We start from the raw sequence: 17,520 nt of genomic DNA, 5'->3' as shown, positions 1-17,520 counted from the left end.
ATACTCAGTTCTCAATGGTTTAATGGGAATTGTACTATCCTCAGCATTTCTGAAAATCAGGTCACTTGTATGAAAGAATAAAGCTGTAGGTGCCTAACTTCAGGCAATCATTTTTGAAAATGTATCTTAACCTTATTTTGATGTCTCCCTAGTTCCAATTAAAGTATTAGAAGTAAAATTTTGGTACAAGTGAAGTTAGTAAAAAATATCTTACAGACTTCCACAGGTTTAAGATTTCACTCAAGAAAATACAAGACAGCCAACAATTAAGATAACTTTTTAAAAAATGTCATCACTTAAAAAACTATCTTTTAATTCTTGATGTTTATGTAATGATGCAGAAAGAACTCTTCAGCTGTCAAACATTTATGACGTTTTTACAGTCCACAAACGAAATAAAATAAGAAATGCTTATGTGCTATTTAATGTTCAGTTGACCTGGGCTTGACATAAAGTCCATTGAGATAAGACAGTTTTTCTCTAATGATCAATTCTTTTTTCAACTTCCATTCACAGTCTTCCTGCAGTACGTTTTTGAAGTTATAAAACTGGGAGCGTAACATCTGTGAGTTTATTATGTTGCATTTAATCTCATCCCAACAGTATTTATTCACAATGCAAAACCAGCATTCAAGGGGATGAAACATTTTTAACAGAAGTTGCATGGCTTTACAAGACTACAAAGAGGTAAAACTCTCTCCTGATTATAATTTGATAAATATTTGGTACAAAAATAAAAACTAAAATCTGCAGTGTCATAAACCTGGAAAAATTAATAGTACATTTGCAGTTTCCTTTTCATGTTAATGGTATTGTAACTCTTTTTAATGGGAATGCATTGTCAGATCCATAAGCTATACATAAAACATACATTTCTCTAAAAATGAGAAAATAATATCTAGGGAAATAATATCTTTTAAAATTGCACTAAAGCCAGCACAGGTTGTTGGGAAGTTTTGTTTAGTTTATGGGTCTGCTATGGCTATCATAGGAACAAACCCATAGTGGTTTAACAGAAGACTTAAAATGATTCTCAGTCCTGTTCCTGCACTATTCCTGTTATGACTTAATTTGATCTATCCTTTATTTGCACCAATGTAAATAAGAGCAGAAATCCTTTTTTTCTGCACCTGCTGAGATTTGAATCACAGTACTGATACCTCATCAGTGGTAAATCACCATTGTTTATTAATGCCAGGCAGATCGGACATGCTACTTAGTGACAGATAAACAGCTGTACCATTAGGGAGGCAGAAAATATCCTATCTAGGTTTTTAAGGCCTGCTGTGAATTAAGAAAATGATCAACTGCTGCCAAAGATGAAATCTCTAGTGATATGAATGGGGAAGACCTGCCACAGTGAAGCTTATCGCTCCACAGAGAAAGACAATGAAGGGCAGTGATTTATAGGAGGGCAGATAGAGTATAGGAAGAAAGATTATTACTCATGCTTTTTTCTATGCACTTGGATCATGCTTTAGCCAAGATAATTTACTGCAGATAAATAGACCAGAGTTATAAAATAATAACAAACCCATGAAATAAGTACTACTAGAATCAATAGATTTGTATGCTAATAGATAATGATCTTTCAAGGCTAATTATACTGTAAGCCAGAAAGTACCATCCTTACTAAATAAGCTACAGTAAAACTTTACAACTAGCTTAGCTGAATTCCCTGCATCCCTTTCCGAAAAGAGATGCGTGCAGTCTAGATGTGGTAAGATGTGAGCCACTGATGCACGCTTCTGAAATGGCTAGGCTAGAACGAGACGAACTACTGACCATGTTTGCAATTATTAGCCAAATTTATAAATCCTTTTCACCATCAGACTTAAAAGTGAGCCAAGGCCCTTAAGCAACACGCACAGCAGAATAGCAAATAAAGATAAAAGAGAAATTTTGCTGCTTATTTTAAAAAATACTGGGTTATGAAATATATAATCAGACTAACCTAACAACTGATATGAAGAGATAGTTCATATTCATTGGAGAAATGGATAGTGAAAGCATCATTCATCACATTATCACTTAGCCATTCAAAGATGCCTTTGCTTATCCACAATTAGGGCTCAACAACAGTAATGAGAAAAGTCCCATACGACATATGCATCCTTTAGTCCCATCCATCTAAAGGTGACTAAATTTCTTTGGCTGATAGAGAGATTTCAGACTAACAACCACTGCCAAAACTCTGCATTTGACACAAGACATTGCTAAATAACCCCCTTCAGGTATTTCCATAAGGTGGGCACATTCAGAACCCATCATACACCTGCCTGTATAAATCTGTGATAGGCTTCACACCTTTTAGGATCAAGTGATGGAAAGATCAGAGAATATGTTTCATCTCTTCTAAGGAACCATAAAAAAACAAAGTACTGTTGTATTGGATAGAAATTAGGTTAAACTTTTTTTTTTTTTTTAAAAAAAAGAAACATAGAAGAAGTGTCTTTCCAAGCTGTTTTCTATAATAATTTTTCTAAATTCTTTAATGTTTTGTCTCATGACTCAGTTATCAGACTATTTCCATGTTCAGAGATATTCAAGTTTTATTTCATTTATGGTACTGCAATACTCTGAGTTTACTGAGTCTTTGTGTAGCAGACTAATGTGCAGCAGATGTGGTATTGGTAGCACAGAAGGTGATTCATATTTTTGTTTGTGTTGCTAGGGTTTTTATAACAAATGTACACAAAAGCTCTGTCTAACCACAATATTGATAGAACAGATATCTATTGAAAATATAATTTTCTTGAAATGCAATTGGTTGTTGTCTCCTAAAATTCTGTTTTAAAGAAAAAACTACATTAAAAAATGTCCAGGCAATGTTAACACAGTCCATTATTTTTCAAACAGAATGTTCTAACTCTGTTTTTCAAATTTTTAACTTATGTTTAATATTTTTGAAAGCATATCATAGAATATATACATAAATTTACATCCTATATACGATACAATAACAGAATAAATACTTGAAATGCACAATCAAAATGAAACATTCTAATCCAACAAAACAATACTTCCACATATTTTTGTTAGAACCTGCCATGTTCCAATTTTGTTCCGAACTGGAATGAAAGTAACTGCATACCTGCTCCCTATTTGTCTCTGATGAATATTTTTGCTCCCATAATAGTAGAATTACTAACTTGAAATCTCTTTTTTGCCTTAAAGTATTTTTCATGCAAAAAATTAAAAAAAGGAATTTAGTCTTTCCACAGCTATCTGAGATAAAGCCAAATTAATCAGGTGAGAAAACAAGAAAAAAAAAAGTTGCATAGAAAATTGAACTCTGTCTATTCCTTAATTAGCTATCAAGCCAATACTGTAGAAAAATCAGATCTTAAAAAGCACTGCAAATAATACTTTTAAAGAAGATATAAATCATACCAATTAATAACATTTTTGTTTAAATGTAATGAATTTTGGCCAATTCTGTTTCATGTATATCAGCTGTTTCTTTATGAATTGATAAGTAATAACATTCTAATTCAGTTTGCACATATATAATATTTTTTGCTGTTAGAAGTTTGAAAATATCTTGATCTATAAAATGACAAAAAAATGAAAATGAAGTAAATATTTTACTCAGTTAATTTTTTGGGGGCTTGGACAGAATAAAGAGGCTCAGTTTTAGGACATAGGTAGGCTTATAGCTGGTCTAAATCATTAGGAGTTTGGAGCAGGACTAGAGAAGAATTCCAGGGAAACAGAACAAGACTGCAAAAATAGCCAAGGTAAAACTGAAGCAGAGTTGAAGCCAGGCTCAGATGAGGAACAAAGGGGACACAATCAAGAGGCAGAGGAGCACAGGACCAAGCCAAGAGCAAAGCAGAACAGGGTAGAGGGAAGGAACTAAGGTTAAATTGAAAGAGAAATTACTATCGAACTACAATAAAGGGAAGAAAACCAACTTGCTGCGACCATGGCTGGTTTCACACACCTTTCAGAAGACCCTGTCTTTGTAGCTGCAGTGCAAGCCCTTTTTCACAGATGCCAGTGGACAGCAGTAATAAAATTAGGGATGAAGCCACTGCCTAAACTGTGATAGATCAAACTCTGTGCATTCTATGTTACTTTTTTTTTTCTGTTTATGTAACATTTTTCTAACCTAGATAACTAGCCTACCATCTTTGATCATCCTGAGAGCTTCTCTAGTAAGAAAATTAATTTGCTGCCTATTAACACTGTCTGGGTTGTGTGCTGCAGTAGAAAATACATTAATCAATTAGTTTGTATAGAAAGCTGTGATAGTTCATGTTTAGCTACATTTAGCTAGTTTCGAAAGGATGATTTAGAAATGAGAGACTCCATCATACTCTCCAACATTTTCATACGCAATTTCTAATACATCCAAATATGTTGGAAATTCTGAATTCCTAACTCTGAAAAATACTAAAATATGATATGCAACATGTAGGCCCCCTAAACAAAAGTTTCAAGTTTGGCTCCGTGACAAACCTGATATAAATGATGATGATTAGAAAATGGTTTTAAGTGATAGATTACAACAATTAGCATCATTCTCACAATGGCGAAGACTGCTTGCGTAGCTTGAGTTCCCTAAGGCGGTAACATACAGTGATGATTGTCACTAAATAGACTCTCTTCAGATATACCTTTACTATGAATTTGACGTTTTGGTGTTTGTTTGGCAAGCAGTACCATACATAGCAAAATGTGTTTTGGTAACACTTGCACCATGCCATACTAACCATTACAAAGGGGGAGGGGAAGACACGTGCTCATCAAAATGAGGCAGAAAACACTGATCTGATGAAAGGGGAATAACAGATTTTGTTCAAGTTAGATCAAAAAGGGATAATATTGTAAATCGAAGTTGCAAAAGTCATATGGGCATAATAATCTCTGATTTTCTATCTTTAAACCAGGAATGGGTTTAGCCAAAGGAATACAAAATATATTTTGACAACCTTACAACTACATGGAACAAACTCAGTATTGTTAGTGCAGACACTAGTGGATTACTTACAATAACTGCAGAGATACACACTATTCAACCCTATCTGACCTCATGCTCCCTATTTCTTATTTTCATTGCATAACTATTGTTTCGTAAGACTACTCATGTGGCAAGGAGTGTTTTTGTGATTTTGAAAACTATCTGAACGGATAAATCTAACATCATAAAACAAATCCTACGCAAGTATTTTTATAGAAATAAAATGGCATGAGAGCCGTGTCATACAATGTATGGGAAAATAGACTTAGTATTCTGCCAGTAGTTTTTTCAAAGAGAACTTTAAAGCAGCATTACCTTATAGGACTGGAAGACACGTCAGGGTCATGGGCAGTCACCTGACCAATCACAGAGTTAATAGCAGCATTTTCATGCACTTCCAGTAGGTAAGTAGGTGATGAAAAGACTGGCGGCTCATCAGCATCCTCTACTACAATTTTTACTGTTGCTGTATCCTTGAATGGTCCTCCACTGATGAAGCGAGGATCAATATGAATGTTGGCTGCTTCTACCTTCAGAGTATAGGATTTTTTGGTCTCAAAGTCCAGGGGCTGTTAAGAATGACAAAGATAAATGTCTTTTACTAATGGCCACAGAGAAAGAACAACTGAATATAATGCTGATGGATGAAATTTATGTGCATTTAAGCACATTCAGTGTGTTTTAATGCAATCACTTCCCACTCCCAGAAATCCAACCTGCAAATTTTCTAGGCATATATTGATATCTGTTTATTAACCAGCCTCAGAGAAAACAAGACTTTGCTTTCTTGCTTTTCACAAGAAATTTACCAAAATATTGTCTCTCATGAATTATACCACTACAATTACATATCAGATAAATACTACAAATCTGTTGGTGATGACATGACTTGCATACTAATCATGCACTTAATCAGTGCTTTGTTAGTTGGAGGTAAGAAAAAAAATTATACTAGCTCCACAAAGAATAAATATTTTATTACTTCCAGAACAATGTGAGAACTTGCAATTATTATTTGTTGGACATGAGTGGCATTATGTGGAAAAATGTAGAGCTAATCATATAAGAAAGTACTTCAATATTATTGCACTTCAGGTAACTCTGCATTTCTGTTTATAAGGGTAAATGAGGTAGACATCTCTTAGGAATTTCTTAAAACTGTAGCAATTCCTCTTTCTGTACCTTTTTTTCTTTTTTTTCAGATACAGAAACATGAAACCGATTGCTTTATTCTATCAATATACCTGCCATATTACCACTGTTTTTACTATTTTACAGTTCCATATTAAAACATAAAAGATGAAAACACAGTGGAGTTAAAGAATTGAAATACCAAATAAAAACCAAATCTGTGACACTTCTGAATATTAGAATTTTTCATTATAGGAGATTCAAGTTTGTGTCTTGAAGCACATCAGTATATTCACTATATAATTCTCTTGTGTCTCACAATGATTCAAATTTCAAAGATGCAAATTGCCAAGCATTGGAAAGATATTAAGATTTGCATTACAATGTCCCATGGATAAAAAGAAAAGGACATAGAAACTCTGAATCTGCAATGCAAATACCAGCAACAACACAAATAGGAACCTTCAGGAAGTCTGTCAAAGCCTTCAATATGTATACTTTCAAATTTTGTTGATTTTTCTCAGGTATGAATCAAACTCTAATGGGATTTGCTCTTTCTCACAAATTCTAGTAAACATGAGAAAACCTTGCTTCTTTAGCAGCTCTTAAATTAGTAAGCTTTTGTAATTATGAATGGTGATTTATAAATCAGCATATTCACAATTTGCCAATCATAGCTTCTGTATCATTTTTTCAATTGCTTTTCATATGCTTTACAGAAATGACAGCACCCCAATACATTTAGTCATGCTTAATCAGAATATCATATTGAAAATTTACTCTGCATTGTCTAAAACCCATGAATTTATGCTGGAGAAAATCTGTTGGTGAGCAGTACCCTCCATACATCATCTACTGTAGTAGAACCAAAATGATTATTGCTGTCAAAATGAATGTATGAAACAACATTATGTTAGAGACTCAGTTATGAAATAAAGCCAAGGGAACTGGGGCAAAAGGCTAATTGCCTTAGTTTACAAAAGAGGCCACAGCATACAATAAATAACACTAAGGAAGACCAGGGATATATATCATAATTTTCTCTTTAGGAAAACAGATCTACATTTAGATAAATATATATTTTTATTATACATCTACAGTGCTGATCTACTCACTGAGAAATAAAAAATACAAACTTTTAACAGCTACTCTGCCTGACCTCTTTAATTACAGGTACAAGTTGAATATTAATTACCTGTACTCACTGGATTCTTCTTTTTTTCATTGGAATGTCATGTTTTGCATTTAAAAAAAAAAAAAAACCCACAAAGATTCATTTAGAGTGGTCTACGCTACATATTTTAAACCTTCCATGCCAGTGTTATAAGTTATATTCATATCCTTTTTTGGAAAACAGCATGAGAATCAGCTCTCTTCTCCTTCCCCAGAAAATAATGAAAATTTAATCTGCAAGTGATGTTTCATTGACTTTACTAGCCAAGTTTTGTTATAGATATGCTGTCTTTCCCCATATTTCTGTATATAATTGGGTGGTCCATCTGTTGCGTACATGCAAATACCTCATCTTGCATACATCAAGACTGTATAAGCACAGAGAAGGTAATAGACTTGTAGCCTTCTTTAGAGCCCAGATTTGGTACTTCTCATGTGAAACACTACTGATCTCCTTGATAAGGTTCACTGAATCGCTGTTCATTGGGCAAAGAGAGTTCAACATGAGAAAAGGTGGAAGACTAAGCCTCTCGCACATCAGGTAATTTAAATAATATATTATCTTTTTTTTTTTTTTCTCTGAACAGTATTTGACCAGCTATACAGCAAATCAAATAATAGAGAAAAGGTATCTGATGGAATACTCAGACAAGATTTCACGGAAGTTTACACTAGCAACAAAACAGATTCTAATCTACTCTTCTCCTTTGGAACCAAGGAAGCAAAACCTGTATGATTTGACCATGGGGAAGGCCAGATAAGATTAACACAGTCCCAGCACTGAAAATACTTCCAGTTGTCACCTAAATGGCGATTTTGAGGGACATGGCTAATACATCCCTTTTTTATCGCTTCACTGGCTTGACACCTCATCCATAGATAAAAGAATTCTTGGAAATCCAGCATCTTCTCACAGAGTAAAGTCTGACTGGGTAGTTTTATGTACAATAAACATTTTTTTAAACAGAGATATCATTTACCTTTCTCACTCTAATAATGCCGTCCTGAGTTTGGGCATCTGTAGTAATTTCAAATATATCCATTCCATCTCCTTCAATAATATCATAGGATGATTTAGCATTTTCTCCAATATCCAGGTCATTTGCTTTCACCCTTCCTATTGGTTCACCAAGAGCAACATCTTCCATTACTGAGAAGTGATACAGACCTTACAAATAAGAGGAAAAGACTAAACATTACACCTGATTCCAGTATCTCTCATGTGCTCTTAATTTGTTTATACTTCCCCAGTGCAAACTCTTGAGATGTGCAACTGATACAAACCACATTTACACAAGTTACTTAGAGCAGCAAAACACATTTCTTATACAGGAATATTCAGTTTACTGAATGGTGAATGTTCTTTTCATTACAGTAGTACCCTGCTTCTTCCTTGCAGGGATCCTTAGTGTTGGCAAACATAAATATTAAGCTACTTTCAACACTGAAAGTATGCATCATTCTCTGCTGCAAACACTGCTGAACTTATAATTTTATTTACAGACATAGTTAGAATTAACTATGAAACTTTGGCTTTTACTCTGTAGAAAACTAGTCTAATACCTTAAAGATGCCTTATTCAATTTCAGATTTTTATTACTTTTTTAATCCTTTTAATTTGATTTTGTTTGTATAACACCTTCCACTTCCTTTTGTGATCAGAAACTAATTAAGAAACATTCAAGGAAACTCTCAAAATTTATGTTTTAAAAGAAACAATAACTTTTCATAGCAATCATTACTGTATTGGTTAGGGTTAGACCAAAATTCACTAGAAAGTGCTATTCAAATTGTTAGCATTTTTATTTTTTGTAATACTTGCTTCAAACCTTCTGACCTAAGCAGTGTCAAAAATCTACTTAGAACTTGTAACAGATTATTTTAGGTAAGCATGTTATTAATAGAAAACTCAAAATACCCATTTTACTATTGTATATCCCAGTTCTTAACAATGCTCTGAGAAACAGAAGACACATGCATGCTTTACATCAAAAATTCTTTATGGAGTGCCTATTTTTTTACCTCTTGATAATTCACACTTATTGCAGCTATGGTTAATAAGTGGTCTGATCAATTGCAGTGCTATTTAGTAGATAAAATAGTCAAAAGGAATTCAAGGTTAGCAAATGAGACAATTAAAACAGGTTTTGACAAAGGGTTCTGGACTTGTTCTGTCCTCAGAGTTGTTCTAAGACAACATGCAGTTTTTACTGTTATGTGCAGCTAGTAGTTTTCTTAAAACAAAATGTTCTGGAATTGCTGCTTTAAGTGTTTGTAGGCCGACTGCAGTAGCAACAGTTGAAAGCAGGAAGGAAACTGTAAGGAATTCACAAATACATATATTAGCTGTACTTATAGTCTGTCCCAAAGTGAAATATTTTTTTTCTTTAATGTTTCTAGGCTAAATTATTAAGAGATAATTTGGAGATCATCAAGAGTTCTAATAATATTCATAATGGCTCACAAACAATGAGCAGCCAAAGCAATCAAGGGCCTCAGGAGACTAAATTGTGTGTTCATAATTTATACTGCTGTCCACACTTTGTGGTCTGAATCTCCAGACACAGTTGATTGCATTTTTAAGTTGGTATTTTTCTCTCAGATTTATTAAGATAGTTTACAAACTGTTGTAAAAAAAATTTATTATGATGCAGATGACTCTTTTACACAAATCGCTCTCAAGAATTATGAATTGTCCTGTCAAGATGTCATAGTGCAGAGCTGACCAAAAATCCACATTACGCATCTTTGAAAACCCTTGGTTATCACAGTAGTGCACAGTTCTCAGTAAAATCCAATAGTAAACTGCCAGGTTTAAAACTTCTGACTTATAAAATGCCTCTAAAATTATTTCAAAGAGATCATAGAAGTAGTGAAAGTTCATCTTTTTCATTTCTAAAACCCAGGAGGTTAACACTCTTTGAAATCAAACCATAAATATACATTTCTGTCCTGCCTGGAAACAATAAACCGATAAAACACACTGCTTTCTGAGTTCATTACAATTTATTGTGAAAGCAGCATGTATTACATCTTATGAATTTCTATTTCATTCTGGTTAGGCTCTATTGTAAGTTTGATCCTTTCTTATTTTCCTTTCCAGGCAAACACAAACCGTGCTTCAACGGTGTAAAAAAATATTAAAGACTTGATCAGCTCTTGTATAAGGCCAGAGTCATGACTAATCTGTAATGCTAGGCAGCATGCTATGAATACTTAGTTTTAAAAGGCAGAATTTGCAATAACATCCAGTTACAATATTTACTATGGCTCATCCTCATTAAATGCAATATATACATAATACAAAGTTATAGTACATGCAGATTTTTTTCTAATGAAGTTGCATAATGATCAGTGTTATAGCAAGGTGGTTATTCCTAGATGGTAGCTTGAATTCTGCACTGGAACGCGCTAGCTGTAACAGCTTAAAAGACAGCAACTCACTCTCTGCTGAAGGAAAACTAATCTACATTTTCCATAGAGAAAATATATTTCCGGAATCTGTGATGCAGTGTTCCTCATGCTACCCAGTTAGTGTGTGACTGTATCCAAACTACAGGAGAACAGAGAGGAGTACACGGCACAGGGAAGTACAGCTCCATCTCCATATGCATTCACTCCTGTGCTTCCTGCTGAGACCTCCAGCAAATGTACCAATTAGTACCAGTTGTGGGGCTGGTTTTCTGATCAGCTTTTTTCATACTGGCAGGCAAAGGCTTTTTGAGACAGAAAGTGCTGATACAAATATAAAAGCCAGGTAAGCTGGGAAAAGATCTGTAGTCACTGAGTTAGAGCTACAGTACATTGCAGGTATAAAAGAAACGTCCCTCTGCATTCTGGTGATATGGTTCAGCCATAGATGTTTACATTATCAGGGAAATTGTCATCATATGTTGGAAAACACTACTACACAAGTGCAAGCAATGCAATGTGATATGAAGTAAAAAATTTATGCATTTCTTATTTTACGAGAGAAAACCTTTTCTTGTGCACAGAGTGCTTATCTGTTAAAAACCACTAAGAGGAGATAATAATATATATATTTTTCAAATAAGCTTTTACCTCTGCTTATTTATTTTATATTTTCTCTGTGCATTTTCTAGACTATAGGAGAGACTATAGGAGAGTATTTATCACATGCTGAGTATGAGGACAAACCCATTTCACTCTGTGTCTTCAGAACAGGGCAGAAGTGGATTTCAAGTCATACATATGTGGAAAAGAATTAATTTTACATTGGGTGCATAAGTGCCTTCTTAGAAAAACATGCTTCTAATAAAGTAAAAATGATACAAAGTCTAGATGTGAACATTCTCCAACACCAAAACAGACTCTTCATACCTTACAACTTTAGTTTTTTCAGAACAAGCTGGCTAAAAAGGTAAGTTTCTGATAGTGCGTTAGATTGCACCTGTTCCAAATAAAATCAATCCAGTCATTATACTCTTCCCTCTTCTTTTTTCTTTTTGTCTTCATCTTTGAAATAGACTACAAAGCTTGTAGAGAATCTCAGCAGGATGCCAAATCATTTTAACCTAGCCCAGCAAGATATCCATTGGAACCACAGTAGTAAATATGGATTTTGAATTAAAGATCAACAATTATCTAGACTCAGACTTATTTTCTTTATTTTCTTCACTATTACCTAATTAATCAAACCTTTATTTCTTTTATCAGTTATATATGTCTTTTACTGGTGGTGTCACTTGTCTGCATGAGATGGAAACACATATAACAGCAACTACAATAGCACTTTGAAACAACTGTACTGAAAGCAAATAAATATATGAAAAAAAAAAAGTCCCCAAGCCCTTTTGTGTGGCTGTGAGAGGGGTAAAAAGGAAGACAGAGAGCTGTGTACACTGTTGTGGATGTAATTCCCTCTTTCCTAAGCTCTTAATCAGGCAAAGGACTATTAATCTTTCTCTAGTAGCAGCTACATATTTTTAAATTACATTACAAACCCAGACAATATGATGATTAAAAAAAGCTCTTGATTAAAAAAAAAAAAAGCACTGTATTACTTTCTTATATAGGAGAACACATACACATAATGGCACTTACTCTGTGCAAACTTAGGAGGATTGTCATTAACATCAGTGAGTGTAATTGTCACCGTTGTAGTTCCAGAGAGTCCACCCATATGTCCTCCCATGTCCTTTGCTTGGATGACCACAAAGTATTCTTCTTTGGCTTCTCTGTCCATGTTGGGAAGAGCTGTTTTAATTATAGCTACAATAATGGGGGGGGGGGGGGGAAAAAGTCAGGTACAGACCCAAATTCAGTTTTGCAGCTGTTTTTATGGATACATATAAATATTGGTGTAAAAATTGAACTGCTAAAGGGCCAGTTAAGTCGCCTCTTAGTACCAAGGATAAAGAGAAATTTGAGATTTTCAGAAAAGTGTATTAGAGGCCACCTACCTTGGTTTAATTAAAAGTGAAATGAAATTGTGGTCCAAAACCCAAGAACTAATCATACGTGCAATATATATTAATTTTTACATTTTTTTCCTGATAAACTTTTTGGTTTCTGTCCTACCTCCCACAGAAATCCATTGTTTCTCCACAGAATTCACAAACAGAAGACAACCACATAGTAAGCTTAATCTGTAAACACTGTTAATGGTATCTGTCAGATTGTTTCAAATATTTTAAAACAAAACCCATTATTTAATCTGCTCTTGTATATAATGCAGGCTACAGTTGTTCCCCTAAGTCCTAAATTGAGTGCTAAACGTCTACTGGAGAATGACAGCATGTCTTTCAGTATGTCTTTCAGCATAGTCACCAGTACTGCAAACTCCCAAAGCCACTGCATTGTTCCTACTCTAGGATGGTCACTTGTTGGACAATGATCTCAGTAAATTGCAATCACCTACTTTATTAGAAGTTTTTAAAGATAGAGAAGTAAAATGATCTGTAGTATATCAAAATATAAAATGTCAGTGAGCTAGCAGGAAGGTATCTGCAAGGGACAGTCCAGTTAAATACAGGGCCAGATCCACTTCAAACTCCTACATATTTCATGGACATCTACAGAAGAAATAAGAAAATCTATTTTTCTTTCCAAAACTTCTCCACCTGTAATGTGCTATTATATTCACAACATTCAGTATGGAAAGTTCAATGCTAAATGTTTAATGGTAAATTTAAATGGTGTTCATCACAGTCTAGTAATGTCCATCATAATAAAAAGGTAAGAATCAACTAAAGAAGTCCCATTAAACCTAGGGAAAACAACTCTAAATGTTAAATTGAAATATGGCTTTTTTTAAACTTTTAATCCTGTTTTTGAATTCTATTTAAAAAAAAAAAAAATCATTTGTCTGTGAAAACAGAGCACAAAGTTCAAGTTACTGAACTATCTTAGTGGTTAAGTGAAGTGTAAGACTGCCAAGGGGAATTGAATCCACCATTGCAGTGGTTCCTTTAAACTACAGTGCTTGAGGGTTCTTATGAGGCATTAAGAAGAGTGTCTCTTTTCATGGGCCTGTACTTACAGAGCTGAAGGACACAGTTTATGGGCTGACATTGACAGTAACTCACCAAGTCTTTGAAACTTATTCAAAAAAGAAGGTAAGAATTCTATATTGTACTGTATATTTGTTAAGATTTGCATGTTGAATAGAGTGGACAAGTTCACACCCTGGACCATACATACCTGTTGCTGGGCCTGATCATGCATTTCATTAGCTCTCACGCTATTTTTTTTTTTACCTGTTCTTTGTTAAGTATTGTCAGGAGTTTTTAGATGTCAATCAATACTAATTGCAATCTGTTAGTTTTGATTTCTCTATTGGGACTAGCATAGCTGTGGAGACTTCAAATAGTTCTTTTTCTTTCACATGGGATAGTTTCTATTAAATAAGCTTCTTAGAAATGACACTCTGGCTGAAATGCTGAGATTATCTATTCATGTATCTATGGTGAACAAAGAAATGTTCCTGATCTTTATCATTAATAGAGATGCATTTTAGTAAACTTTGCAATTGATTTATCTTTAATATAGTAATACTAAGAATCTGATAAGACCTTCTTTTCTTGACTGAGTACAGGACCAAGCTAAGAGCAAGGTGGTGTAAGGCATTTAGAATTAAGCAATATGCTTGCTACATAAACCACTGAACATAACATAATAGCAGTCTTGCTACATTTTTGTAAATGATTTCCATAAAATATTTTGGGTTGTTGTCTTACATATTTTATAAATATAATTCTGGATGAAAATGAAACCTCTATCTTATGTCTGAAACTGCCAAGCCAGAGTGATTTCTTGCTCTCAAGGAACTCGATACTTAATCAGTGATTTTTCATTCCAACATGTGTAAGTGGAGTTAGAAGCAGTGAGGCCAGCTGCACTGCAGTTAAAGGTGAGTTGGGAGCAGTGTGGAAAGAAGGCAGGCAGGAGCAGCGACCTCACCAACAAGGAGCCTGACTGCAGAGTGGCAAGTCAGGGTCCCACTCAGATCCAGAGACAGTGGCCACGCCAAGCCACAGTCTGACAATCACCCAGCAAGACCATAGCAACAAGGTAGGTCTGAGGCCAGGCCAGGAAACCCAGCTGAGGGTCTGGATCTAGGTCAGAACCGAGAAAATACAAGACCTGGCGCAGATGTAGCACAGCCGGGGGCCAGCAGTAGAGCCTCAGCTCCCAAGGAAAAGGAGAGCAGCCCCTGCATGAAGCTTTCTTCACAACAGCCCATATCAGCAAAGGAGCCGACCTTGGACGCAGCCAGCTACACTTCTAAACTTAACCAGCTAAACTCCTTGAAGGAGGTTGTGCTCAGGACCCTGACAAATACAATCTAATCCAGTTCTTGCAAAACCAGTGGAGCAGCCCTGAAGTACAACATTCATGTAATTTAACTATTCTATACCATCCATAGGAGAGAACATGTTACTTTGCAAAACACTGAAGAATATGCTTCTGTTGAATTTTTTGAATGAAGACAAGGGAACAGTAAAACCCAGAAGATAATAATAAACGTTTATCAGGTGTGATAGGCGCAGAATACATTCAGGAAAGGAGTAGGACCTTCATTGCAGCCCGGGTAAGGAGAGTAAATGATATTTATTTCTAAAAGCATTTGACAGTTGTTACTGGTTTGGACTGATTGGTTTACTATTTAGGAATAATAATGATGCATTCCACAAAAAATTCTATTATTATAAATGAGATGACTCACAAAAAGAATGCTAATGCAAACTTAGGGTATCAGAATTTGGTCCACATTACTTTTTTTCACTAATAGAGCTGATCCAAAGATCAGTGAAACCTTACTTCAATGGCTTTTGTATTAAGCCTACCATAAGTTTTTTCTCCATTATTATTTTTAGGCGGTTTCCCTTGTTGGGTTTTTTTTTTTTTTTTTTTAAACATAATTTATGTAGTTAAGTCTAGCCTACAGATGACTTGTACAAGATGCCACATTTTGTAATCTGCAGTTTCCTCTGAGACAAGTTAATTATTTCAATAAAGTGATGATTTTTCCTAGACATGTATTTTAATTTATTTCTTAATGTATAGAACAGTTTAGCCCTTGTCTATGGTTTGAAAGATATCAGGAAGATTAAATACCTTAAAAAGTGCCTAAATCAGAATTACAGTTTCTGACTTTTAAGATGTAAAACTTAGGTTTTTCTTTCTGTATAACGATACTAACACAACCTGTTATTTTAATAGTTTTATACATATTTCTATCTGCTGTCTAATCCCATAAACCATTTGCCAGAAACTAAGATTCAAAGACAAAAATCAAGCTTCAATTTGAAACACAATAAAAAGCTAAAAAGTTTACTGTTTTAATTACTACAAGAGGAACCGAAGGTTTTTAAACATCAAATATATCCAAATGACATAGGCTGATTGTTACCACCAGTATTTCTATATTTAGAAGCTATAGAATAGAGGTCAGCAAGAGAGAATTGTCAGTATCTCTTATGAGGCAAATTAATAAACACAAAAAGGCTCCATCCTCACCTAAGTAATGTGATCGAGACAAAGACAAAGAGAGTTATGCATAGAGAATTTCAAGGATATTTATTTGTTCTTTTGCTTTATTCACCAGTTCTCACGCTGGGCTCACAGGAAGTACTGAAACTTTTAAGCTATTTTTAGAAAACAATTCAGTCTCACCAAATACTAATATGCATACAGCACACAGAACATTAACTCATTGAGCATTCAACCTGCTCTACTTCAATTCAACCCAGAAACAAATCAAGAATAAAAACATAATAATTTTGAGCATGCTATGATGGATGAAAATGATATGTGCCAAACAGGAGAGTAGTTTAAAAGCGAAGGATGAGAATTACCGTAAACTAATGTAAGGCAAGTAGATGTCTGTTAGAAGACTGTATTCAGAACTGTTATCAATGGTTTACTGTCAAAGTGGATAGATAGATGAAGTGGTTCATAGGGTTTGTTCTGCTTCTATTATCATTCAATATCTCCTGAATGATGGAAGACAGTAAGAAATTATGAAATGAAGCCTTTCAGATGACACAAAGTTGAGATCAAGTACTGGAAGAACAGGATTAGAGTTCAAAACCATTTTGACAAATTGGATAGTCTAAAAAAGCAGGATGCAACTCAATTTGGCAAGCAAAATGTATTTTGTGTGGGTGAAACAATTAACTTCACAATTACAATAGAGCAGATGACTCACAAGACAGAAAAGAATGTGGAGTCAAAATGAGCTGAATATGAGTCAACAGCATTTTACAGATAAAAATGCTCAAACATTTCCTGGTATATTAGCCAGTATATTATATGGAAGAACTGTGAAATAATCCTTCCTGTTCACTCATATTGGTAAGACTGCAGCTGGAACAGTGTGTCTAGTTTTGAAAAAAAAAAATAAAAAAATCGGTTTATATAGTTAGGGAAGCATGAGGAAACACTTTACAGCCAAATATGTAAAAATTACTGTGAGCTACTCTCCTTTTCCACTGGGGATAAGAGAAGAAATGATGGGCCTAAAATATAAACCACAAAATGAGTTTAAATTGCAGCAAGAGAGGCTTCAGTTAAACATTAGGGGAACACTTTCTAACAGAGAAGGTAAGTACTGAGAGAGAAGGTTGCCTGTAGAATTTGTAGTATTTCCATTACTGGAAGTTTTTAAGAACCTATCAGAGTAACATCAGTCAAAAATGAGAAGGGATAAGCCTGATCCTTTTTCTGGGGCAAGGGAGCTCACTGCATTCTCACTTGAGGTCCCTTCCCTCCATATTGTCTAAGAT

At 34.5% G+C, this 17,520-nt stretch overlaps 1 protein-coding gene across 4 annotated transcripts in view; it reads right to left on the bottom strand.

Annotated features, from left to right (window-relative positions):
- The window catches only part of CDH8 (cadherin 8), a 244,324-nt gene that overhangs the window by 56,010 nt on the left and 170,794 nt on the right, over positions 1–17,520 (bottom strand). For all 4 annotated transcript variants that reach the window (XR_012630543.1, XM_074881585.1, XM_074881584.1 and 1 more), the window contains 3 exons: positions 12,335–12,502; positions 8,251–8,438; positions 5,282–5,535 (listed from right to left, as the gene is read on the bottom strand). Coding sequence is in view for 3 of the 4 variants with exons in the window: in XM_074881585.1 (XP_074737686.1) it covers positions 5,282–5,535; positions 8,251–8,438; positions 12,335–12,502 (610 nt within the window). In the remaining variant the exon portion in view is untranslated. The remainder of the gene's footprint in view (positions 1–5,281; positions 5,536–8,250; positions 8,439–12,334; positions 12,503–17,520) is intronic.

The sequence above is a fragment of the Strix uralensis genome, chromosome 12, assembly GCF_047716275.1.
Source record: "Strix uralensis isolate ZFMK-TIS-50842 chromosome 12, bStrUra1, whole genome shotgun sequence".
NCBI lineage: Eukaryota > Metazoa > Chordata > Aves > Strigiformes > Strigidae > Strix > Strix uralensis.
Note: the sequence above shows the minus strand (reverse complement) of the source record. Positions and strands in the feature narration are given on the sequence as shown.